The following is a 27481-nucleotide window of genomic DNA, read 5'->3' as shown; positions in this document are numbered from 1 at the left end:
AACTTGAAAACTAAAGATTTCATAGTGGGCTACACTAACAGCCGAACGTTTGGACACACTTGACTGAATTTTGATTTAAAGGCTTATGCTTAAATGCTTGAAATTAGGTTTGAAGACAATTTGATTATTTGAGTTCTAATAACTTTATTATTATTGTAAAAAGTGGAAAGTAGTAAATAATAAAGACTGAATAGTTGTGTCCAAACCTTTTACTTTTGTTGCTTAAATGTTTAAAGACACAATTACTTTACAATTGACACATCATTGACCACTGAGGTCATTTTAATTAAAAAAGTCTACATAAACATCTTATGCAACACACTGAAAATCAAGACTATTGGTCATTTATGGTTCTGTTGTGTTATTTTGAGATCATGTGATTGTTTTACTCCGCTTTTGACACATTGACTTGGGCTATTCTTATCACACAGATTGGTCATCTGTTTCCCAACTTATTCGACCTTTAGACTTTTCATAGACCATAATAAAATATCAGGTCTTGTCTGATCTGCATGCTTCAGGCTTGAACACCAAATCGGAGGTTTTGTGTCAGAAGTCATTTTGTCCTAAGAGTGTATCCGTAAGAGCAGCCGGTGAGTAGATAGCGATACACTCCTACATTTTCTTCTATTTCTTCACAGTTCTAAGATGGTAAATGCTCTCAATAATTGGCATCAGTATTTACTGACATCGCGATTCGCACATTTGTAGAAAGACTTAATGGGGTGCTGTCTGAATCAGTTTGTCCTTGTGTAAGCCCGCAAGATACAGTTTATATGTTGCTCGAGACACTGTTTCACAAATTGTGTTATGGAAAAAACGTCCGCCAATTTGATCATAACAATACAGATACAGTTTAGATTTTCAGTATCCTCATCCACTCATTTCAACGCCGCCGTGTCCTAGTTTATAGTGCAATTTAATGTACAAACCCAAACAGTAACACGGACCATCATGTTCGTTTCAAATGATGATAATTCACATTAAACCCAATTTAGTTGTTTTGTGTCATTTACACCTTGTATTTTATTGGCATTTTACGCTAGGGCCAGCTAGTAATTTGACTTTACGTAATGTAGCCAGAGATCTTCTATATATAAATAAAATACCTCCACGCTTTTACCATAGTAGAGAGTGTAACGGTCAACTAGCGTGTTACGACAGTAAGTCACCGTTTGCGGATACCATACAAATGAATAAAGAAAAGCCGTAAACTGACACCTACCTGTCGCAAATTCTCCGTGTCACAGCCGTTTTATCATAGTAAACTCCACACATATTTAATTCCAAAATGATTTTTTAGTGTAAAACATGTTGAAGATTAGCCGACAGGCTGTCAATTCGTTAAGAGATGAGCTGTTTCCTCACAAAAATCATAAAAATCCCCAAAAAAACAAAAAAACGGCCTCTTGTTCGCTTGCCAGTGTGGAGATGCTCATAGAAAGTGTATGGGAGCGCTGCGTTATGCATTGAGTTGCTAACTTTGTAAGCTTCCGTGGATAGAAGGGCTCTTATGTAGAAGCCGACACCAGAGTGATGACGTATCCACGCTTCTTGAACTTTGATTGAAGATGTTAACGATCACTGTAAGGATGCTTGAAAACTTTTAAGGCAAAAAAAATGTATCATTGTCAAATTACACTAGAAAAACTTTTAACATTAGCATGCTTTTCTCTTTTGCTACCTTTATGTAAATATAGGCCAGAAAGCAGGATGGATTTATTTTGTTCACTGGGAAGGTCAGTTTTAGTTCTTAAAGGGATAGTTCAGCCAAAAAATGAAAATTCTGTCATCATTTATGATAGCTTTGAGCTTTAGTCATAAAGTTGTCTATTTGACTCTTTTTCCAGTCCTCAGAAATCAACAGGTTATTATGTAAAACAAAATTCTGTAATTTATTTACAATTTTAAAAGGGATAGTTCTGACTCTAAATTTAGATTGTTTCGAAGCTATTGGAACATGCCAATAAACACACGTGTGATGTGACCGCACATTTAATCTGGCTATATTCACAATATGGTACAGCCTCGACTGCCTTATTGCTTTTATAAAACGATTTTCACATAATAAAAATATTGAGGACACAAATATTTATTAAACCTGACCGCGACCCGCGGATATCTTTTACCCTGCTGTTTCCCAGCATAGGACTGAGACAGGTGTAATATTTCATGGCAACTATTTTAGTGATATCTCTGACAGGTAATAAAAGTGTTTTCTGGATGTCATTTAAAAAAAATCAATAAAAAAAATCACTCTCATTCTACTAGTCCCTTACAGTAGAGCTGTTCGGCCGTGACGTCATGTCTAGGCGAACCCGGAAGTCTAATTCGCCACGTCATTTTCCTATGGGTTTTTATAATGGGTTTTTTTGGGTGTGAGTAAAATTACACACTTTTCATACCTCAAACGTGAATTTTGAAGCTGCTATGTTTTTTTTTTGTTTGTTTTTTGTTTTTGTTTTTTTAAGTATGCAATTCCATACGGCTTCAAAATTCACATTTGAGGTATGAAAAGTGTGTAATTTATGTTGTAGAACAAAACGTCCACACGTATTCAAGTAATGTTTACCACAGACCTTATTTTACTCATAAATTGAAAACCCCCATTATAAAAACCCATAGGAAATTCTCTTCCGGGTTTTTGGACTACAAGCTGAACAGCTCTATAAAGAGTAAACAGAACGTTACTATGTTACAAGAATGAGGTCAGCTATGGGTGTTGTGTAGTGATACAAATAGAAGCTCAGTGAGAAGGTCATAGCTGTGCTTTATTTTGAATAAAGCACTGCTATTGACCAATCAGCATCCAACCATCTGTTTTATAATCTCTATTAATGCACCAATTTCTATGTTTCTTGGAAACCATAAACAGCCTACAGTTAAACTAATTGCCAGAAATGTTTAATCTGATTTTTAATATTAATAAATGTAACTATTTATTGAACATTGGTGTCTATTATCATATTGCTGTTGCTGCTTTATTCTGCTTCGCATTGTGCCTAAGAACACCCCTTAACCATGGTAAAATCACTGTAAAGCACTGTTTTCTGTGGTTTATTGCTTTATTAGTTACACTTCTGTTCAATGCCACTGTATTCAACAGATAAAAAAAAAAAAAAATTGTTAACAGAAGAGACTTTTAACCAAGGCAAGAGACATGCTGATTGGCCTGCAGATTGTAAGGTTAAAAACACTGCTGAATTTATGTACACAATGTTCAATCAGATTTTTTTTTTTTTTTCAGTTCATTGGCCTTGAAGTGTCATCCCTGACATTCCCAGCATGAACACTGCTGAGCCGTATGAACCCGTCCAGTACCACTGGTTCTATAACCAATTGGTGGACTCCAAAGACTCCTGGCAACCTTTCAGCAGAGAAGACTCACAGCGGCTGGAGGATGCTTACAATCGAGGTCTTACTTTGCCTTGCTCTTATGAGCACTTATCATTAGAGATTATATCATTAGAGTTCGATTTAGAGTTTTCTTGATCTATTGAAACAAAAGTGTTCGATGACAGCATTCTATAATTTTCAGAACTGAAATTTCCTACTTGGTCCAAAAAGACCATTTATTAATAATATGCTCTAAAAACGTCTCGTGCCCAAAATAGTAAAATTATATTAACACATGACCACCCCATTTACACGTGCAGAGTGACAAAAATAGCCTGTTTAATTCTAGGGGTCAGAAAGAGGGTGGAAAATAGTTATATTCTGGCTGTTTTGGTCTAAAAATTAGCAATTGCTGAAAATATAGTTGATTTGTAATATCATGCCATAAGGTCATATGACATAAATGCATTTGAATAATAACTGTGGGATCTGGATTTTCTGCAGTTGGGAAAAGTGGCAAAGAGGAAGTGGTGGTGGCTACAGAAGGAAGGAGATATGATGTCAGGCTGCGTGAAAGGAGACGGTATGCTATGTACTGGGAACAAGCGCCCACCGAGGTCAGGCGCTGCTCCTGGTTCCATAAAGGCAGTAAAGATATAACCTACACTCCCTATCCTGAAGAACTCAGTGGTATTCTAGAGGTGAGTCACGGTGAACAAATTCCACGTTCTTAGAATGAGGAATCTTTATTTTTTTAATTTTCCCGCAGTTTTTAACTTGTTATGAGCATATTTTAAATCTGAAAAACAGGAGACCTGGGCTGGTTGTAACACTTTTTACTCCAGTGAATATTTCTCAAGCTTATGATTTTTTTTTGTTTTTTTTTGTTTTGTTCAATTTCTGTATTGGCACATACCTTAAAGTCTTGGCTATGAAAAACTTTTGAACATTTCCACTAGAGGTTGACCGATAACTAAGATGGTGGGAAAGGCCGATAACCGATTAATTAGCCAATAGTTTTTAAAATCGATTTATAGAATTTAAAATAAAAAGTCTAATTATTTCCTTACTATGACAGGCAGACATAGAGGCTACAAGAGTCCAAAAATAATAAAATCCCAGATGCAGTTTAACCAAAATCCCAATAACCAGAAAAAAAATGTGGTGCATAACATGGGACTTTTTACTTCACACAAGCCCAAAACACACCGGGAACTCTTATTTTCAAATGATGGAGACTTGGCCCCTTTACAATGGCTGCTGTTATACTATAGAACCAAGTCGTTCTAACTGTGGAATCTTTCAGAGCTGGCCACAAAGGAACATGGATGAAGAAAAAGCAACTATTGGCCCTGATTAATCAGTAAAACAGATATATCTATCGGTCTACCTCTAATTTCCGCCAAACAAGCACTTGTGCAATTGGACTTTTGACATGACACCTTGTAGTTACTATACAGTGGCATGAAAAAGTATGTGAATCCTATGGAATTACCTGTATTTATGTATAAATTTGTCTAAAAGTTACAATAATGAACAAACACAATCTGTTTTAACTAATAATACACAAATTATTGTATTGTTCCTGCACATATTGAATACATCATTAAAACAGCCACAGTGTAGTTTGGAAAAAGTATGTGAACCCCTAGTCTAATGACATCAACAGAAGCTCATTACAGTCAGGAGTTGGCAAGCCTGGCATCCAGTTAATGAAATGAGATTGGAGGTGTTGGTTAGAGCTACTTTGAATTATAAAAATCACTCAAGCATTTTGAGTTTGTTATTCACAAGAAGCACGTGCTGACGTGGACCATGCCTCGCAAAAAAGAGATCTCAGAAGATTTTTATCTCAAAAAGCTTAGATATTCATCTGTCCACAGTTAGACAAATTGTCTATAAATGGAGACAATATAGTTCTGTGGCTACTCTCCTTAGAAGTGGCCATCAGCCAAGATGACTCAAAGGGCACACCACAGAATGCTCAATGAGGTAAAAAAGAACCCTAGAGTGACAGCTAAAGACTTGAAGGAATCATTGGAACTGGTTAACATCTCTGCTCATTAGTCTATTATTCAGAAAACATTTAAAAGGCATGGTGTCCATGGCAGGACACATGAAGTAAGCCGCTGCTCTCCAACAAAAACATTGCTGCATGTCTGAAGTTTGCCAAAGATGACCTGACACTCCACAACGCTACTGGGAAAACGTTTTGTAGACTAATGAAACTAATGTTTAATTGTTTGTCAAGAACAAGCAGCACTACGTATGGCGTAAAAAAAAAAAAAAAAAAAAAAAAAAGGCACAGCATTTCAACATGGAAAAAATCATCACAACGGTGAAGTACGGTGGAGGAGCATCATGATTTTAGGCTACTTTGCTGCTTCAGAGACTGGACCACTTGTCATCATTAAGGGAAAAAGTAATTCTCAAGTTTATCATACAGGATAATGTCAGGGTATGCACCAGCTGAAGCTCAGTAGAAGTTGGGTGATGCAGCAGTACAATGACCCTAAACATCGAAGTAAATTCACTACAGAATGGCTTCAAAAAAAGTGATGTGGCACAGTCAGAGCTCAGACCTTAACCCTATAGAGATGCTGTGGAATGACCTCAAGAGAGCCATTTACACCAGACATCTTAAGAATATGGCTGAGCTGAAGCAGTTCTGTAAGGAAGAATGGTCCAAAATTCCTTCTGAACGTTCTGCAGGTCTAATCCGCAGCTACTGGAAATGCTTGGTTGAAGTTATTGCTGCCAAAGGAGGATCAACCAGTTATTAAATCCAAGGTTTCATTTCCTTTTTTTTTCAGCACTGTGAATGTTTAATGGGATGTGTTCAGTAAAGACATGAATGATTATAATTGTTTGTGTGTGTTCTTAAGCACATTGTGTTTGTCTATACTTGTGACTTTGATGAAGATGAGATCAAATTTTATTACCAATTACTGCAGAAACCCAGCTAATTTCACATACTTTTTCTCTCCACTGTAGTTATAGGAGCCCTTGTGACAACTTCCCTTTGTGACAACTTGTCCCACTCTCCCCTGTATAAACGCATTAATGCAAAGTACATTTCTTCTTTATATAAAACACAGGACGCCTATATGATTGCAGTTACCCTGGATGAATGGAAGACAAATTTGGAGCTCCCAACAGGTGAAACTGTCATCCTTCACAATCCCAAGGTATTGTTTAGAAAATCGATCTAATCTAATCTAATTTAATCTAATCTGTTTACAAAGGGAAAAAGTCCCTTGTCTAGTAAATTCGTGTGTTTTTCTGTGCATTACCTCAGCTTATGACACAGCATCCAAACAACTTCAAGGACTTTCCCCCTTCCCCGACTGAGCGGGCTCAACCTAGAACACTAAAGAGAGGGATTGAGAATATTTCAGTGGAGATACCAGAGGGTAAGTGCAGTGTCAGTTCTTCCTCAGGTTAAATGGTTTGTAAGATGTGAAATGTGACCATATGTATTAGTGTATAACTGTCAAACTTTATAAAACAAAAAAACAACATTTTTTGATGCTAACTGAATATTTTCCTTGTGGAAAATCAAGTTAAAACCAGATTAAGATGGTAGCTGTATATTGGAACATGGTAGCTGGTTTCTAGCTAGTCCAAGCTGGCCATTTGGTGGTCCAAATTGGATTACCAGCTAGTGGGGATCTGGCAAATCTGGTTAACCAGTTACTAATTGGTCAAATTGGTTTTTGGAACATGATGGCTGGTCCAACATGGTCTGCCAGCTCAGCCAATTCAACCAGTTTAGACCACCTACCATCTTAAGATGATTTTTAGCTGGAACCATTGTTGTTGATATTTTTCAAGATTAGACATGATTCACATTTTTATTGGGTTTTAGTTCAACATCATTCTGTTGCTGTGTGTGATAGTAATCCAGTGTGTTTTTATGTTTCCAAAGGAGAACCAGAGAGAGTAGACCACCTAGTATTCATGGTTCACGGTATTGGTCCAGCGTGTGACGTACGGCTCCGGGGCATTGTCCAGTGTGGTGAGCTGAATATTCTAACCTCTATAAGCAAAAACTAAATACAGGCATCTTTTCACAGTGTCAAGAGATGTTCAGCAACTGCAAAGTAGTTAGCCAGACACATTTATGACACTTAATTATGCTCCATGTTATTGCACTATTTATGACAGCAGTTATGTGACATTTTTTATTTCCTTGCTGCAGTGAATGAGTTCCGTAATGCCTCCAACGGCCTCATAAACAGTCACTTCAGGCAGGGTGAGGACACAAGCACAATTGGAAGAGTAGAGTACCTTCCGGTCAACTGGCACAGAGTCTTGCATGGTGAAACCACTGGAGTTGACAAGTAAGAGTTTTGAATTGTAATAAGAAAAAAATGAATTTTTGTTGGGGAAAACAACATAACTCTTTTCTGTTTCACTTCGTACCTCAATAGAGACATTGAGAGGATCACACTTCCTAGCATTAGCCGCCTGCGTCAATTCAGCAATGACACAGTGCTGGACCTTTTCTTCTACAATAGCGCTACATACTGCCAGACCATTGTAGATACAGTGGCCTCTGAAATCAACCGTCTGCACAGCCTTTTCCTCCAGAGGCATCCACACTTCACTGGATACGTTTCCCTGGCAGGACACAGTCTAGGTAAAAAGCTACAAGTACTGTTTTTTAAGCAGAATAACACTTTAGTTTTGAAAAAAACCCTTGTTATTGATATTGCAAATATTTCACATGGGAAATATTTATTTAAAAATAAGCCTTTGAAAAATGTATCCTGCCTTTTGCAGGCTCATTGATCCTGTTTGATCTCCTGACCAATCAAGAGTCAAGTTCAGAAGGCACGGCACATGATGAGGTTTGTCACAGAAATGTTTTTATAATTTTTTTAAAAAGATTATCAAAATTTTATAGTAATACATTAAAATATAAATTTCAGTGGTGTTTCAATTTTCATGTGTAAAATAATACAGTTTTTGAGTTTTGAGATGCATAAAATCCAAGTTTTTGGACATTACTGGCTCACATGAGGCGCATAAGAAATATCACTTAATCTGTTACCATAACCAGTGTTGGGGAAGCTACTTTGAAACTGTAGCTTCGCAAGCTTCAAGGTACTCATAACTTATAGTTAAACTACAGTAAAGCTACTTTAAACCCCAAAAAATTAGTAGGCTGCTACATTTCAAGCTACTAACAAAAGGTAACTAACAACACTGAACGTAAAATCCCTTTAAAAGTGAATCACTGTTGCGAATTAGTTCATTTATAGTGATGTGAAAAAGTATCCTGATTTCTTGTATTTTTCATACGAAATAGTTTTAGATCTTCAAACAATATATACAACATTAAACATAGGCAACCTGAGTAAACACAAAATACATTTTTCAAATATATATACACTACCGGTCAAAAGTTTTGAAACACTTGACTGAAATGTTTCTCATGATCTTAAAAATCTTTTGATCCGAAGGTCGTATGCTTAAATGTTTGAAATTAGTTTTGTAGACAAAAATATAATTGTGCCACCATATTAATTTATTTAATTATAAATCTAAAATGTAATTAAAAAAAAAAAAAAAAGTTTTTGAAATGGATGACTTGGACCAAATAATAAAGAAAAGCAGCCAATAAGTGCCCAACATAGATAGGAACTCCTTCAGTATTGTTTATAAAGCATCCCAGGGTGATACCTCAAGAAGTTGGTTGAGAAAATGTCAAGAGTACATGTCTGCAAATTCTAGGCAAAGGGTGACTACTTTGAATATGCTAAAATATAACACAGTTTTGATTTATTTTGGATTTTGTTTAGTCACAACATAATTCCCATAGTTCCATTTATGTTAATCCATAGTTTTAATGACTTTACTATTATTCTAAAATGTGAAAAAAAATTATAATAAAGAATGAGTAAGTGTTTCAAAACTTTTGACCGGTAGTGTGTATATATATATATATATATATATATATATATATATATATATATATATATATATATATATATATTATTTTTTATTGACGCAGAAAAGTTCTCCAACACCTATATCACCTATGTGAAAAACGTACTGCCCCCTTAAACTTAATAGCTGGTTGTGCCAACTTTAGCAGCAACAACTGCAAATAAACGCTTCCGATAACTGGAGATCAGTCTTTCACAACGCTGTGGTGGAATTTTGGCCCACTCTTATTTGCAACACTGCTTTAGTTCAGCCACATTGGAGGGTTTTCGAGCACGAACTGCTCGTTTAAGGTCCTGCCACAGCATCTCAGTCAGGTTCAAATCAGGACTTTGACTAGACCACTCCAAAACTTTAATTTAGCTTCTTCTGAGCCATTCAGAGGTGGACTTTGGATGCTTTGGGTCATTGACTTGCTGCATAATCCAGTTGCACTTGAGCTTCAGCTCATGGACTGATGACCGGATGTTCTCCTTTAGGATTTTCTGGTAGAGAGCAGAATTCATGTTTCCCTCAATTATTGCAAGTCGCCCTGGCCCTGAAGCAGCAAAGCATCACCACACTATCACACTACCACCACAATTCTTGACCGTAGGTATGATGTTCTTTTTGAGGAATTCTGTGTTTGATTTACGCCAGATGTAACGGGACCCCTGTCTTCCAAACAGTTTCACTTTCGACTCATCAGTCTACAGAACATTCTCCCAAAAGTTTTGAGGATCATCAAGGTGTGTTTTGGCAAAATTCAGACGAGCCTTAATATTCTTCTGGGTTAGCAGTGGTTTTTGCCTCGCCACTCTTTCATGGATGGCATTTTTGGCCAGTGACTTTCTGATAGTGCAGTCATGAACAGTGACCTTTATTGATGTGAGAGAGGCCTGCAGTTCCTTGGATGTTGTCCATGGCTTTTTTGTGACTTCCTGGATGAGTCGTCGCTGTGCTCTTGGAGGAATTTTAGAAGGTCGGCCACTTCTGGGAAGGTTCACTATTGTGCCAAGTTTTCTCCATTTGGATATAATAGCTCTTACTGTGGTTCTTCGGAGTCCCAGAGCCTTTAAAATAGCTTTGTAACCCTTCCCAGACTGATGTATTTCAATCACCTTTTTCCTCATTTCTGGGAATTCTTTCGACCTTGGCATAGTGTGCTACTGGATGAGACCTTTTAGCCAACTTCATGCTGCTGAAAAAGTTCTGTTTAGGTGTTGATTTAATTGAACAGGGCTGGCAGTAATCAGGCCTGGGTGTGTCTAGTTCAGCTGAACCCCATTAATAATGCAGAATCATAGATTTGAAGATTTAGTAACTATGGGGGCAAATACTTTTTCACACAGGCCCAGTTGGTATCGGATAACTTTTTTGCTTCAATAAATAACATTATCATTTAAAAACTGTATTTTGTGTTTACTCAGATTGCCTTTGTTTTATGTTAGATTTTGTTGGAATTTTTTTAACAATTTAGTATGAGATATACACAAAAACAGAAGAAATAAGGATGGGGCAAACACTTTTTCACAGCACTGTACATGAACCGTCTGAAAGTACTTACTAACTAAAATGAATCAGAGTTCCCAACGCTAAAAATAAGGGAATCATTTTAACTGGTTAATTTTACTTGGTTTATTTACATAACTGTCCAAAAGAACTGATTAACTTAAAGGGATAGTTCACCAAAAAATGAAAATGCTTACCCTCATGCCATCCCAGATGTATATGACTTTCTTTCTTCTGCAGAGCACAAACAAAGATTTTTAGAAGAATATCTCAGCTCTGTAGGTCCATACAATGCAAGTAATGATGACCAAAACTTTGATGGTCCAAAAAGCACTTAAAGGCAGCATAAAAGTAATCCATAAGACTGCAGTGGTTAAATCCATATCTTTAGAAGTGATATGATAGGTGTGGGTGAGAAACAGATCAATATTTAAGTTCTTTTTTTGCAATAAATTCTCTTCCCTGAATAGTAGGTGGCGATATGCACAAAGAATGTGAATCACCAAAAGAAAAAAAGAATGTTAAAGTGGAGGTCTTAAATATTGATCTGTTTCTCACCCACACTAATCATATTGCTTCACAAGACATTAATTAAAATTCAGTCATATGGATTAATTTTACACTGCCTTTATATGCTTTTGGAGCTTAAAAATTTTGTTACCCATTCACTTTCATTGTATGGACCTACAGAGCTGAGATATTCTTCTAAAAATCTTTGTTTGTGTTCAGCAGAAGAAAGAAAGTAATACACATCTGGGATGGCATGAGTAAATGGGTGAGTAAATCATGAGAGAATTAACCTTTTTCACCGATTGTGATGACGTGTTTCCATATTTAGCAGTAAATATAGCAAACTTTTTATATTTAAATTTTATTTTTTATTATTTAGTGTACATTTATAACATTGTGCTTTGTGTTATATTACCCTGGAATTAGTTTAAAAAAACGAATCAGCACTGCTGTGACGGGGTTTCTAATACAGCTCCTGTGGGAGTGACTGTAAATTGGGCATCGTGGCAATCCACCGCTCTCTATTTTTTTTGTCTTGTGGAAAATCATGGAAACATAATAGTGGATTTGTTCTTTCGCTGCTGGAGAAAATAGGTAAGCAAAAATAATATTTGCTGTGGTCTCCCATTCACCGCTATAGAAGTTTACCCTGCAATAGTTTACTTCTGTGTTCCAAAGCCAGAAGTGTGAAAAGGGTCCATTGCTACGTTCTCAATACAATGTAATAAATGTAGCGTTTTGTGACGCTACAGCGCTACTCATTGGAAAACGTAGCTTGTTACTGGAAAAGGTACATTATTGTGAAAATAGCTGAACTACTGACATGCTACTGAAGCACAAGTTAGTAGCCTCGCTAGTTTTAGTTACTTAACTACTCCCCAACACTGATTGTTTCTTGACTGTTGCTAATGTTTCTCATTTAAATATCATGTTATCACCTTTTACACAAAGGCCTTTACTTCACATTTTGACTTGTGTCATTTTTAATGCAACTGTTAGAATGTTTTTCATCAAACTGTAGTGTTGCAGTAGCCTAACATCTAAAATGATGTGGTAACCTAAAAGTTTTAGCTTTTTCCTTTATGGACTAGAGCCTCCTATTGTCCCTTCATATTTAAAAGCACCTCATTCGTTAAGGATTGATGACCAAGGGCTTTGTGGTTTCCACAGCTAGAGGATCCTCACATTGAGACAGCCTGCTGTTCCTATGAGAACCTGGAGGAGGCGCTCAGGGACCAGGGGTTTGAGGAGCACCTCAAAGTACTGCAGAGAGAACAAGTGGATATGGAGTCCTTGGTCAGTTTTCTGTGATTAAAACTTAAATCACAAATTAAAAACACAACATTCTTTATTTTCACCCCTCGTATTTCCTTTAAAACTTTTCAGATGCTCTGCTCAGAGAAGGATCTTAAAGATATTGGGATGCCACTTGGTCCTCGCAAGAAGATTATGAACTATGTGAAGAAATGGAAGGTAATTCCTGAAATGTTCTCTCTGGCTCATTAAAGGAGTGGAAAAGTTTGTAGTATCGGCTTAATTGTGAGCGAAGTTTCCTCTCCACACCCAGAAATGTTGAAGTGGAAGGAATGAGAGATTAGAGTCCATTGTTTAAGATTGCTGAATTAAATATTTCTACACATTTCTAGTAGCTCATTCTTGAATATCCAACAGCACTCCAGAACTGGAGGTGGACATGCAGCCCAAACTGAGACATATACCCCAAGTCTAGGGATGAGAAGTGCTAGAGAACATCAGAACCCCACCACAAGTGCAGTTGATTATCAGCATTTTGATGTTGGCATTGGACAGGTAACAAAGTACTATATATTATAGTGCATCTTATTTATATATAATCATATAATTAAATTAATAAATATATAAAGAAATAATTAAATCAATCATTTAATAGGCAAATAATATAATATACAATAAAATGTGAGCATAAAGAATAATGAAAAGTATTTATTTATAATTGCATTTCATTGTATTTGTAATTATTTATTCTAAAATTACATTGTATGTTAAATTATTTCATGATGTATTAAAATTAAGGCTGCTGATTAAACTCACTGTGATTAATTAAATTAAAAAATAGTTAAATTATTTATAGATAGATAATTTTGATAATTACATATTAAATTGTCTTTATTTGGGGGCCTTTAACAGCAAATATTATGCAATTAATTGTGATTTGCAATTAATCTGAATTTATGTAATTAGTTTGATTAAAATTAGTAATGAATTGGTAGCAATTATTAATATAGATTTTTATTTTTTTTTTTCCTCCCCAATTTGGAATGGCCAATTCCCAATGCGCTCTAAGTCCTCGTTGATACGTAGTGACTCGCCTCGATCCAGGTGGCAGAGGACGAATCTCTGTTGCCTCCGCGTCTCAAATCAAAATAAAATCAAATCCCTTTATTGTCACTCAACCATATACACAAGTGCAACGGTGGGTGAAAGTCTTGGGTGCAATTCCAAGCAACATAGTAGTATGACAATTACAATAAACATCTGATTTACACATAACACAGTTTACACATCTTGCTACACAACACAATATACAATATACACTTAATAATATACAATATACAGTATACACAAAATAAGAAGACTGTATACAATAAAAATAATATACAGTATACACTGAGACCGTCAATCCGTGCATCTTATCACGTGGCTTGTTTAGCGTTACCACGGAGACATAGCGCGTGTGGAGGCTTCACGCTATTCTCCGTGGCATCCGCACATAACTCACTACGCACCCCACCGAGAGCGAACCACATTATGGCGACCACGAGGAGGTTACCCTATGTGACTCTACCCTCCCTAGCAACCGGGCAAATTTGGTCGCTTAGGAGACCTGGCTGGAGTCAATCAGCACACCCTGGATTCGAACTCGCGTCAATACACGCTGAGCTACCCAGGCCCCCCAATATAGATTTTTTTTTATTTTATTTTATTAACAAATATTTATAAAAAAGATTTTGCTAGTCTCCATTGATATGAGTAAAACTTCCTAAAAATTATATGTATCGTTGTTTAAATAGCTGTTGCTAACTAACTGCTGCTTTATTCCACAGGTATCCATTGATTATCCTCAATTGGCCTTTCATCCCCAAGCATTCTTTGCTATGGGTTCACCCATAGGAATGTTTTTGATTGTTAGAGGTCTGAAGAGGATCGACCCTAATTATAGCTTCCCTACCTGCAAGAGTTTCTACAACATCTTCCATCCTGTAAGAATACCAAAAAAACAATGACTGAGAACCTTATAATTCTCCATGCTTCATGTAACTGTGTTGTTACACCATAAAATGTATTCTGTGCAGTTTGACCCAGTGGCATATCGAATCGAGCCCATGATTTTGCCTCCAGATGTGAACTTACCACCCATGTTGATGCCCCATCATAAAGGCAGAAAGAGGATGCATCTTGGTATTTCACATTATTTTATGGAGATAAATCCTTAAAGGGATAGTTCACCCAAAAAAAAAATTCTGAGGAAAGGAAAAGAGGTTTCATTCTTGGGGGAACTGTCCCTTTAATTTGAATATTGTAAAATAAATTTTGGCTAACTATTATAATTATATAATTATTATAATGCCTTTGATGTCAACAGAGCTGAAAGATGGACTGACTCGAGTCAGTTCTGATTTACTGGGCTCACTGCGCATGGTTTGGCAGAGCATTTCTCAAGTACCCACACCAGCGCTTGCAGAGGGTGGAGTCAATTCCATGTCCCCTGCAGATGAAGCAGAAGGTATCTAATGAACAAGCAGTGAATGAGTTAGAACTGACTAAAAATAAAAATAAAAACTGTTTACTTAGCATTATTATTATTATTTATATTCCAGTCTCTCCAATGGAACAGGAAGATGGGAAGCTCACCAAGGTTGGGATGTTGAATCTTGGGCAACGTATTGATTATGTTCTTCAGGAGACACCAATTGAGAGTTTCAATGAGTACCTGTTTGCAATACAGAGCCATTTGTGCTATTGGTAAGACAAAATCTGGACCATATCTGTCATGTACAGTGCAAGACAAAGTATGTGAACCCTTTGGAATTACCTGCATTTATGTATAAATTTGTCTTAAATCTGGTTTGATCTTCACCTAAGTTACAATAATGAACAAACACAATCTGTTTTAACTAATAACACACAAATTATTGTATTGTTCTTGTACATATTGAATACATCATTCAAACATTCACAGTGTTTGTTGGAAAAAAATATGTGAACCCTTAGGCTAATGATGTCAACAAAAGCAAATTAAGGGTCAGGAGATGGCAAACCTGGCATCCAATTAATTAAACAAGATTGGAGGTGTGGGATAGATTATGAGTTTTGAATTTTGAGTTTGCTATTCACAAGAAGCATCTGCTGAAGTGGACCATGCCTTGCAAAAAAAAAAAAATAAAAAATAAAAAAACCTACAATCAAGAATTGTTGCTTTGGAAAGTGTTACAAAGTTATCTCGAAGAGCTTAGATATTCATCTGTCCACAGTTGAATATCTATAGCAAAAATTGCCTATAAATGGAGACAATATAGTTCTGTGGCTACTTTCCCTAGAAGTGGCCGTCCAGCCAAGATGACTCAAAGGGCACACCACAGAATGCTCAATGAGGTAAAAAGAACCCTAGAGTAACAGCTAAAGACTTGAAGGAATCATTGGAACTGGTTAACATATCTGCTCATTAGTCTACTATACAGAAAACATTAAACAGGCATGGTGTACATGGCAGGACACCACGAAGGAAGCCACTGCTTTCCAACAAAAACATTGCTGCGTGCCTGAAGTTTGCCAAAGACCACCTTGACACTCCACAATGCTACTGGGAAAATGTTATGTGGACTGATGAAACTAAGGTAGAATTGTTTGTAAAGAGCATGCAGCATTACATATGGTGTAAAAAGGGCACCGTATACCAACATGAAAACATCATCACAGCGGTGAAGTAAGGTGAAGGGAGCATCATGATTTGGGGCTGCTTCAGAGCCTGGACCGCTTGCTTTCATTGAGGGGAAAAGTAATCCTCAAGTTTATCAAGATATCCTACAGGATAATGTCAGGATGGTTGTGCGCCAGCTGAAGCTCAGTAGAAGCTGGGTGATGCAGCAGGCCAATGACCCTAAACTTCGAAGTAAATTCACTACAGAATGGCTTCAAAAAAAGAAAATCCACCTTTTGAAGTGGCCCAGTCAGAGCTCAGACCTTAACCCAATAGAGATGCTGTGGAATGACCTCAAGAGAGCTGTTCACACCAGACATCTTAAGAATATGGCTGAGCTGAAGCCGTTCTGTAAGGAAGAATGGTCCAAAATCCTTGTGAGTGTTGTGCAGGTCTAATCCGCAGCTACCAGAAACGCTTGGTTGAGGTTACTGCTGGCAAAGGAGGACCAGTTATTAAATCCTCTTTATATCACTTTTTACTATATCACATGTGTTCAGTAAAGACATGAAAGATTATAATTGTTTGTGTGTTGTTAGCTTAAGCACATTGTGTTTGTCTATACTTGTGAATTTGTTGAAGATGAAATCACATTTTATAACCAATTAATGCTGAAAAGCAGCTAATTCTCAAGGGTTCACATACTTTTTCTTGTCACTATATATATATATATATATATATATATATATATATATATATATATATATATATATCATGTATCTTTTTAACTTGATGACACTTATTTGTGTGGTCTGAAATGATCAGTTCTTTTGTGTTTGCAGGGAGTCAGTGGACACAGCTCTGTTGGTTCTGAGAGAGCTTTATGCAAACATTCCTTCAAGATCTCAGTCATAGATGTTCTTTCCTGATTGTCACTGTATATGCCTATTGTATCCACCATTTTCCTGACCAACCTCTGGGCGGCACTATGATGATTCTGATTGCCCCTGGACTGTTTTTGGTTCCAGTCTCCATATTCAGACAGAGAAAAACCATTCAGGCTCAACTTGTGCAGTTGTTGGCTGTCATAACAACTCTTAAGTAGTTAATAATATCAATGTAACTAACTTCGGGCCAACATCTACCCTCTCGGGTGAGGCACTGTCATAAGACGGTCATCTTTGTAAAGTATCGGCACTATGGAGCCATATGTTTTGTTTTTTCAAATTTAATACACTAATCATCACATTATCTGCTAAAAACCTACTCCGGTGCGAGTGAAAACACTGAAGACCAGAAGACAAAAGCAGGTATCCATTATGACACTTTCGCGTTCAGGACAAATGTGGATAATACTGACAAACTTTAAAGCACAGTCCACCATAAGTCAAGTAAATAACTCTGTGGATTTTAACTAATAAACAGCCTAAAAATGTAGACTTTGAATTTGGAATCTCACCTGAAGAGTTGCCAGTGTTGGGCAAGCTGCTCAAAAAATTTAGCAAACTAAGCTACAAACTACTCAACAGAAAAATGTGTTAAGCTAAGCTAAAAGCTACACTTCAGAGAAAGTAGCAAGTTACACTACAAGCTACATGCCAAAAGTAGCTTGCTACATTTAAGCTACTTCATATTTTTTCAACCGCAGATGCACGGAGCATACCGTTATAGACAAAGCACCTAAAAGACATATTCATATGATGTTTATCAAAGCCATGGTACCAGTGGCCGATTTAGGCATGGGCGACATGGGCAGTTGCCCAGAGCGGCATCTTGCGGGCGGGGCAGCACGAGGCACCCTCACAGATCCCCCCCCCCCCAACAACTTTGGGGTGTGTTGAAGTGGGTTTCGCCCAAGGCGCCATACAAGCTAGAACCGCTACTGCATGGTACAGTATAATACAGTTTAATGCAAGGAGCAAAACATACCGGTATGTGCATGTAAAAACAAACAAAAAACAAACATGTAAATTCATTTTTAGACATGCTACTTATACAAATCCATGTGTTCAACATTTAAAGTCACTATTTTTACATTTTATTTTTCATATTTATACTACTACCTCTACAAACCCATACCCATTTAAACATAATTTCACTTGCACATTCCTGTATGTGTACTATGCGAACATACAGTATACTATTCATCTATTCAATACAGAAGTACAGCAGCTAGACACAGAATTACAGGATATATCAGAGGCCAAATTTCTTGTGTGTGTGTGAGCACATCAGGGCAATAACAATGTGTTTTTGGTGGTATCAGTAATATAGTACTTTGATATATAGTTACCATATTTATGTACCATTCTGTATTTACATGGTACTTCAAAGTACTTCAAAGAATACCATGTTACTACCATGGTAAATTGATATATGATTACCATATTCATTTACTATTTTATTTACATGGGGCTTCAAAGTAATTAAAAAAAAATACCATTGTACTTTGCTATATGATTACCATATTCATATATCATTGTATTAATATAGTGCTTCCAAAAAACATGGTAATGCCATGGTACTTTTTTGTGCTTTTGTGTAGGCTAATACGTGTTTTGATACTCTTTTGGTTGGAAAATGTATTTACCTGCAGAAGTCGTTTACAAGCTGCACACGTGTTGAACTTTATAAAGACCTTCATGACTGGCAAATGTTAGGACGCATTTGCAGGTTTGATTTCCATTGATTGTAGATCCGCTGCAACCAGCGGTATCTTTATTTTTGTTATAAAATACTCCGTGAGCTTTTTGAAAAGTGAGAGCGCGCGTAAATGATTCAGCAGTGCGCGCGCAAGCTTTCTGAGGCATTCAGATTGAATCGCGAACCGATTCACGTGTGACCAATTCATTTTAAAGAACCGACTCAGATGAGCGATTAATTTGTGATCGGACATCTTTAGTTTTGATTCAAAACTGGCGATAGTAAACACCGGGTACAAGGCATGATGTAGCGGTGTAGCTTTTCTCAACGCTACGCCGCTACATAGTCAAAAATGTAGCGTCGCTACTGAAAACGTCTTGATTTAAAAACAATCGAAGCTACCACATTGCTACTCAGAAATTTAGTTAAGCTAATACTGCCCATCACAGAGAGTTGTTGAGTATTACCGTGTTGTTGCCATATTCTCAAGGCAGGCTTCATGATCCACTCTAATGTCCCTTTGTGCATTGTAATAGAAACCTGAATGTAACTTTTATCTAAAATATTAACTCATTGTAAACTTTGGTCAGTGGTTTTCTAATTTCGAAATTGATTAACTAAGAAATATTATATTCCTGATATGTTGGCATTTAAAAATATATATATTATTAAACTTCTAACCCAAAATGTATATTGTGCTCCATGTAATTCATGATTGACTTGTCATTTGATCTATTGACAGACATTTATCAGATACCAACACTGTATCTTTAAGACAGAATTCAGATCATTTCCACCGGGAAGTTTGTTCATTTCCCATTTATCCGTCTGGAATAGTGCGCCAACACATTATAGAACATCCCCTTTCCATACAGAGTCATGAACAGCCCTCCCATCCTCCGCCAAGAATTCCACACAGCCAATGAACGCAACACCATCATCTCAAGTCAAGAATAACGAGACTTTTAGTCTCTCCTTTTAAATCTAGACGTTCCGCTACTTGAGGACGTTTAAATGTTTTGTGTATGAAGTCCGATGTCCAGCCTTTGACGTTTATTCGAGGTGAGAAAAACGTTCTTATTCCATAGGAATGTTACTGTTTCCTTTTTGTTCGTACTTGCCTCGAGGAAATGAGTTGTCTTGCAGAACATGAAACCGGTGATATTACGTTCATACATGCTCTTATTTACGCACAGTTAGTGGAACATACAGATTATTGTAAGACTTGTCAGTCATAAATTTCAGATTTGTTAGCGCCCAGCTGAACAAAACGTTCAAAAGTTACAAAATAATAATAATACATGAACACTGTTGTTTCTTATTTAAACCTCAATGGAATGTTGCAGTTATTTCCTTGGAACGTTCGATTCTCAAAAATGTGATCTGTTAACGCATTGAGGGCATTTTTGCGTTCCGTCTGCGCTATTTTTATTTTATTATTATTATTATTTTTTTTTTATCAATTGTCTATGTATACATGCGTCAGACGGATGTCTTTGGCCGTTGCGTCGTTTAACTTTGAAAAACGCGTCCCGAGACCCCTGCGTTATGTTCCGTTCCGTCTGTTTGTGAAAGCAATAACGTGTCCTGCGCGAACGGCCCCTCAGACCAATTTGAAAATCAGACAAATCTTCATATCATTTTTATGACATGTTCAGACAAATCTGGACATGTGAACGGTTGTTACGCCTTCTCTGAACGGAACAGTTGAGTTGTTTGGGTGCTGACAGACCTCTGATGAGGAGTTTATTGAGCGTTTATCTCGCGGGCTAACTTCATTCCGTCTCGAGCTGCGTAGGAGCGACTTTATTGACGTATCAGTCTGTTATTTTAAATCCTAAACATTTCTGTTTTTAATTCAGTTTAAAACATAATTAAAAGAGCAAGCTATTTTATTTAGGTTAATTTCTTGTAGCTTTTTTTTTTCTATGGGAAAGATGATAGAGGCTTAAAGGAATATTCTGGGTTCAGTACAATTTAAGCTCAGTCGACAGCATTTGTTGCATAATGTTGATTACCACAAAAAGTCATTTCAACTCGTCCCTCCATTTCTTTAAAAAAAGCAAAAATGGAAGTTACAGTGAGGCACATACAATGGAAGTGAAAGAGGCCAATTTTTGGAGGGTTTAAAGGCAGAAATGTGAAGCTTATAATTTTATAAAAGCATTTACATTAATTCCTCTGTTAAAACTTGTGTATTATTTGAGCTGTAAAGTTGTTTAAATAGTCATTTTTACAGTCATTTTAGGTTTTAGTGTTTGTTGACATTGCATCGTCATGGCAACGAAGTTTATACAGAAAAAGTAAGTGATTTTATCACACTAAAATTGTGTTAACATGCATATTGTTTATGTCTTGTGGCTAAACTTTTGAAACAGTGAGTATTTTAACGTTTACGGAGTACCCCATTCACTTCCATTGTAAGTGCCTCACTGTAACCTAGATTTTTAGGTTTTTTAAAGAAAATGAGGGACAAGTACAAACAATTTTTTGTGGTAATCAATATCATGCCACAAATGCTGTCGATTGAGCTTAACTTCTGCTGAACTCAAAATATTCCTTTAACAACGCTGAATTCAGTCCAAACTTGATCATAACTTTATACTTGTTTCCCTAAATGGGTGCTGTTGTTTTCACACTTTTGCAATTTAGTCTCCTTGCCAAAAAATGAAAAGCTTCCGAGAGTTGGTGGGGACACTTCAGTGCACAAATTTTATAATCCTAACTGAAGTCTAGATCCTGTGTTCCTTTCCTAGTCACATGATTGAGTTTATGGGTGTGCCTGGGAAATATAAATATCTGTATAATCTTTGATCATCAACTCATTCTAAAGGAAATTGAGAGCTGAACAGATTCATTTCATGAATAGTTCACCCAAAATAGAAAATTCTGTAATCATTTACTCACTCTCATGTTGTTACAAACCCATATGACTTTCACAAAAGGAGATTTTGAAGAATGTTCTTGTTGATCTTTTCCATACACGAAAATGTATTCATATATAAACTTGATGCAACACTTTCGGATAAGAGACATGCAAGAACCAGTGGTGTTTGGGAAAAATTATGTCAAACTTGAAACAACTTGTCTTCACTCGCCAACTTTAAGTATGTTCAAGTGCGAATTAGATTTGACAGTTTCGAGGAGCGCAAGATTTTCAGTGAATAACTGACTATTTTAGGGTAATTTTGTTCTCTTTGGAGCTTTACAGCCCCCAGATCAATATTTGTTTTGGTTGTATGAAAAAGTTTACACTGCAAAGAAAAATTTTCGTACTGAGTATTTTTGTCTTGTTTTCCTATAAAAATATCTAAACATTCTTAACCCTCCTATGGTTTTCAAAAATAGCACCTTCCTTTGGTATTTGCGGTCATTTTTGACCAGAAGGTTTAGATGTGTAACCCTTTTTGATGATGCTAATGATAAAAAAATTTCTTCTCTGAATAAAGAACAATAAGATTATGCATTTCTTTAGGGATTTTATGCTATTTTGAACTTATTTACATGTACATTTCAAAATTTTGTCATTCATTTGCATTCATTGCACAAATAAGCACATTTTAGAAAAAATGAAAAATTCAGAACCCACACTTTTGTAAGTTGAAACATATATATGAGAATGAGACATAAATTGGAGGCAGATTGCTGCCATCTGGTGAACAAAATATAAATAACATGACTTGAAAACTATGTCATGCTAGTAACAGCCAGTAGATGGCTGTAGCCACCTACTGTGTAGTCTGATGGCTTGTTGTAACCTAATTTAATATTTTATCACAAGATATTTGACAGGGACAATTTGGATATATAGTTAGACATTATGAAACTATTATTTGTCAAAGTTTAGCATTTTAACATTTATTTGAAGTGTCAGTTTTTGTTGTTTATGTCATTATGCTTGCAATCAAACCTGACCATGGTGTTACAAAGAGAAGACACAGAATAAGCATTTTTCTATTAATAATTTATTTCAAACATAAAAATGTAATAACTCAACGTAAATACATAATAATGTCAAGAAAATGAACATCATGAAATAGAAATGAACTGGAAAATTCAATTGGAGTATAAAACAGAAGAGTAAACATTTTGCAATTTCAAACCTTGTATGGTAAAAATTAGTGGTCGACTGATATGGGTTTTTTTAATGCCCGATGCCGATATCCAGAGAGCAGGGTGGCCGATAGACTGATACAATGCCGATATATCACACAATTTAATATACAGTGCATCCGGAAATTATTCACAGCGCTTCACTTTTTCCACATTTTGTTATGTTACAGCCTTATTCCAAAATGGATTAAATTCATTATTTTCCTCAATTCTACAAACAATACCCCATAATGACAACACGAAAGAAGTTTGTTTGAAATATTTGCAAATTTATAAAAAAAAACAACAACAACAAAAAAAAAACACATGTACATAAGTATTCACAGCCTTTGCTCAATACTTTGTTGAAGCACCTTTGGCACCAATTACAGCCTCAAGTCTTTTCGAGTATGATGCTACAAACTTGGCACACCTATTTTTGGGCAGTTTCTCCAATTCTTCTTTGCAGGACCTCTCAAGCTCCATCAGGTTGGATGGGGAGCGTCGGTGCACAGCCATTTTCAGATCTCTCCAGAGATGTTCAATCGGGTTCAAGTCTGGGCTCTGGCTGGACCACTCAAGGACATTCACAGAGTTGTCCTGTAGCCACTCCTTTGTTATCTTGGCTGTGTGCTTAGGGTTGTTGTCCTGTTGGAAGATGAACCTTTGCCCCAGTCTGAGGCCCAGAGTGCTCTGGAGCAGGTTTTCATGAAGAATGTCTCTGTACATTGCTGCATTCATCTTTCCCTTGATCCTGACTAGTCTCCCAGTTCCTGCCGCTGAAAAACATCCCCACAGCATGATGCTGCCACCACCATGTTTCACTATAGGGATGGTATTGGCCAGGTGATGAGCGGTGCCTGGTTTCCTCCAGACATGACGCTTGCCATTCAGGCCAAAGAGTTCAATCTTTGTTTCATCAGACCAGAGAATTTTGTTTCTCATGGTCTGAGAGTCCTTCAGGTGCCTTTTGGCAAACTCCAGGCGGGCTGTCATGTGCCTTTTACTGAGGAGTGGCTTCCATCTGGCCACTCAACCATACAGGCCTGATTGGTGGAGTGCTGCAGAGTTGGTTGTTCTTCTGGAAGGTTCTCCTCTCTCCACAGAGAAATGCTGGAGCTCTGTCAGAGTGACCATCGGGTTCTTGGTCACCTCCCTGACTAAGGCCCTTCTCCCCCGATCGCTCAATTGGCCAGGCGGCCAGCTCTAGGAAGAATCCTGGTGGTTCCAAACTTCTTCCATTTATGGATGATGGAGGCCACTGTGATCATTGGGACCTTCAATGCTGCAGAAATTTTTCTGTACCCTTCCCCAGATCTGTGCCTCGATATAATCCTGTCTCGGAGGTCAACAGACAATTCCTTGGACTTCATGGCTTGGTTTGTGCTCTGACATGCACTGTTAACTGTGGGACCTTATATAGACAGGTGTGTGCCTTTCCAAATCATGTCCAATCAACTGAATTTACCACAGGTGGACTCCAATCAAGTTGTAGAAACATCTCAAGGATGATCAGTGGAAACAGGATGCACCTGAGCTCAATTTTGAGTGTCATGGCAAAGGCTGTGAATACTTACGTACATGTGATTTTTTTTTTTTTCCCCGATTTTAAAAAAAAATAAATTTGCAAAGATTTCAAACAAACTTCTTTCACGTTGTCATTATGGGGTATTGTTTGTAGAATTTTGAGGAAAATAATGAATTTAATACATTTTGGAATAAGGCTGTAACATAACAAAATGTGGAAAAATTGAAACGCTGTGAATACTTTCCGGATGCACTGTAGTAAATAACATAAACTTTAAAAATTAATCTTATTTAGCTCTATATTTAATCAATTTCACACAACATTATAAAAATTATCTTTAAAAAAATAAGATTGTATTTTAAATGATAGATAGCAGTTTCTTATGATTTCTGTTTATCATGAAATTTTAGTAATTTATTTCTGCATGAAGAAATTGTTAATATATTAGAAAGAAGGAAATAACAGTACACACAGTAGTCCAGCAACAATGAATGATATTTGCGCATTAGCAATCGCATTTTCTCATAAAAGACCCAATCAAACCAATTGTATACTGTACACAGTGAATATGGCATTTACTCAGAGTGCACGTGAAGTGCTTTTACTTTGAAGTTGCACTCATGCGCTTGTGCGGATCCAGTGTAAGCAGCAGCAATCTACTGAGTTTAAACACTGTGGATCGCCTGCTTGGATTGTCACAGAGTAACCGTCTTGATTTGTGAATTATTAGAGGAACATTTGATCCTTATCCTGACATTTTTTATTCTGGCTGATGGAATACGCGCTTCAGAGGAAGATATTAGATGAGCTCTGGACGGGAAGAAAACGCTGGATTTTCGTGAGGTTTGTGAAATACATCAGTTTAAACAAGATATCTGCATATTTGCAGATGGTATATGAAGTTTTATTGATATTTGCCTTTTTATCATTAGACAAGAGAGTTAGAGAATGAAACAGGTGAACACCTTAATGCGTCGTGTCTCTGATATGCGGACCGTTTAAATGAAACTGTGCTGCACACCGGTCTGTTATTGTAGTAATACGATGGAATGTAACAACAAAACGAGCTATGATTGGTCGTTTACATGTTTCAGACGCTCCTTCATATGCAAGTATAACGGGAGCCAGCTGGTACGTGATAGCTGCACAGTGTGTAAACCTCACTCCCCTGGCCTCAAGAGGTGCACTAGCGACTGACGCCAGAGGCTTTAGCGTCCTCGTTAGCAAGCCCGCCTCCCATGCTAGAGACGCCATTTCAAATCCTGCTCGAAGTGGGTCGAGCAGGACCGGTTACACAAGCATGCAATTCTCTGTGCCCTCATGGTCTCAAGAAACCAATTGGCCAGGGGCCTGGGTAGCTCAGCAAGTAAAGACACTGACTACCACATCCGAAGTCACAAGTTCAAATCCAGGGCATGCTGAGTGACTCCAGTCAGGCTTCCTAAGCAACCAATGAGCCCAGTTGCTAGGGTGGGTAGAGTTGGGTTAACCTCCTCGTGCTCGCTCTTGGTGGGGTGTGTGGTGAGTTGTGCGTGGATGCCGCGGAGAATTGCGTGAGCCTCCACACGTGCTAGGTCTCCGCGGTAACATGCTCAACAAGCCACATGATAAGATGAGCAGATTGACAGTCTCAGATGCAGAGGCAACTGAGATTCGTCCTCCGCCACCCGGATTGAGGCGAGTCACTACGCCACCACAAGGACCTAGAGCGCATTGGGAATTGGGCATTCCAAAGTGGGGAGAAAAGGGGAGAAAACCAATTGGCCAAATGGGAAAATTTATCAGCCAATGCCAATAATTTAACATTTCAGAATATCGCCGGTATATCGGTCGACCACAAATTGTTTTGCAAACGTGTGTGTGTGCGTGTGTATTTGTGTGAGTGTGTCAGATTGCTGTCATCAGCTGGAAAACAACAGATGACTTGTAATGGCAACAATGACCAAAAGATGACTGTAGAGCTTCATTTAATGATGACCTGGTCCTGTGTGTGTGTGTGTGGCAAAAAGGTCTCTTGCTTATTGTAAAGCACGAAGCGGGAACCAGGTGAACAATCACAAAGACTTTTAATTAGACACAACATAAAACTGCTTTTCAGCATAACCAAATATTGACGCACACACACACACACACGGCTCCGTGTGCTCTCTCACTCCCTTGGCTTTTCAGCCCAACATGTGGAATGCACACGTTTAATGGCTGCGTGCATCTCTCTCTCTCGTGAACTGGTGTCTCCAGCTCCTCCTTATCCCCCTCCCGGCTGATTTGGGTAACTCAGTGCCAGGCGTCCATCCTTACGGCCCAGCCATGCCCTCCTCCTCGTCACAGTATGTTTAGCATTGTGGCTGATTTATTGGTTTTATTTAACAAATGTAAAAAAAAAAAAGTGTTGTGTTAAAGTCTCACCAGTTCATTTTTGTGTGTGTGTGTAAGTGTGTTTGTGTGTGAGTGGGTGTGTATGTTTTGCACTGAGGATGTTTTGGAGTCTCACCCTGTAATTTCTGTCTGTTTTTTTCCTGCATTGTGGCTGATTTATTGATTGTATGTGAATAAAAAAATAAAAAATTATCTGTTTTTTGGTCTTTCCCATTCATTTTCAATGGTCGGTCAAATTTGACCGCGAATGCCAAAGGTGTCGCTTTATTTTTTACGATCACTTAGACTTATCGAAGTGATTGAAGCCCAATATATATATATATATATATATATATATATATATATATATATATATATATATATATATATATATATTTAATTTATGTTTAGATGGCGACTTTTCCTCCATTTGCCAAGTCTTGTACTGCTCCTATAAAGGAAACCATTTTTATTACATTTTAAAAATGTATTTCGGTCAAAAATGAGCTAAATCCATAGGAGTGTTAAAACAAAATACATTTACTTATGAAGCAAAATGACCAGATATTTGGGAAAATCAATCAAAATTTAGTTGTTTATGCTGATAACAAGAAAAAGCTATTTGTCAATGGGGTAAGAAAAAAAAAATTTATTCAAAAGGAAAACAAATGTATTTT

The 27481-nt window shown here is 37.2% G+C and overlaps 1 protein-coding gene across 2 annotated transcripts; it reads left to right on the top strand.

Annotated features, from left to right (window-relative positions):
- Positions 1-423: 423 nt before the first annotated feature.
- On the top strand, positions 424-19520 carry ddhd2 (DDHD domain containing 2). 2 transcript variants are annotated; one of them, XM_051685705.1, is made up of 17 exons: positions 424-593; positions 3248-3415; positions 3841-4037; positions 6435-6524; positions 6635-6749; positions 7265-7354; positions 7538-7679; positions 7770-7978; positions 8122-8189; positions 12460-12585; positions 12676-12762; positions 12961-13098; positions 14373-14528; positions 14622-14727; positions 14912-15052; positions 15147-15291; positions 17029-19520. In XM_051685705.1, the coding sequence occupies exons 2-17, from the start codon at positions 3286-3288 to the stop codon at positions 17099-17101; spliced, it is 2013 nt and encodes a 670-aa protein (XP_051541665.1). In that variant the 5' UTR covers positions 424-593; positions 3248-3285; the 3' UTR covers positions 17102-19520. The 2 variants fall into 2 exon arrangements, with proteins under 2 accessions (XP_051541665.1, XP_051541666.1); XM_051685706.1 differs by lacking the exon at positions 424-593 and adding an exon at positions 1340-1586.
- The last annotated feature ends 7961 nt before the right edge of the window (positions 19521-27481 follow it).

This window comes from Myxocyprinus asiaticus, chromosome 43, assembly GCF_019703515.2.
Source record: "Myxocyprinus asiaticus isolate MX2 ecotype Aquarium Trade chromosome 43, UBuf_Myxa_2, whole genome shotgun sequence".
NCBI classification, from domain to species: Eukaryota; Metazoa; Chordata; class Actinopteri; order Cypriniformes; family Catostomidae; genus Myxocyprinus; species Myxocyprinus asiaticus.
The sequence above is the reverse complement of the archived record's forward strand: the minus strand, read 5'-3'. Positions and strand labels throughout refer to the sequence as shown.

Excerpts from the sequence above, each read along its gene's own strand:
- ddhd2 (XM_051685705.1), top strand. The coding sequence starts at position 3,286 with ATGAACACTGCTGAGCCGTATGAACCCGTCCAGTACCACTGGTTCTAT. Across the intron at positions 4,038-6,434 it reads AACTCAGTGGTATTCTAGAG|GACGCCTATATGATTGCAGT; the intron begins GTGAGTCACGGT and ends TATAAAACACAG. Across the intron at positions 7,979-8,121 it reads CCTGGCAGGACACAGTCTAG|GCTCATTGATCCTGTTTGAT; the intron begins GTAAAAAGCTAC and ends TGCCTTTTGCAG.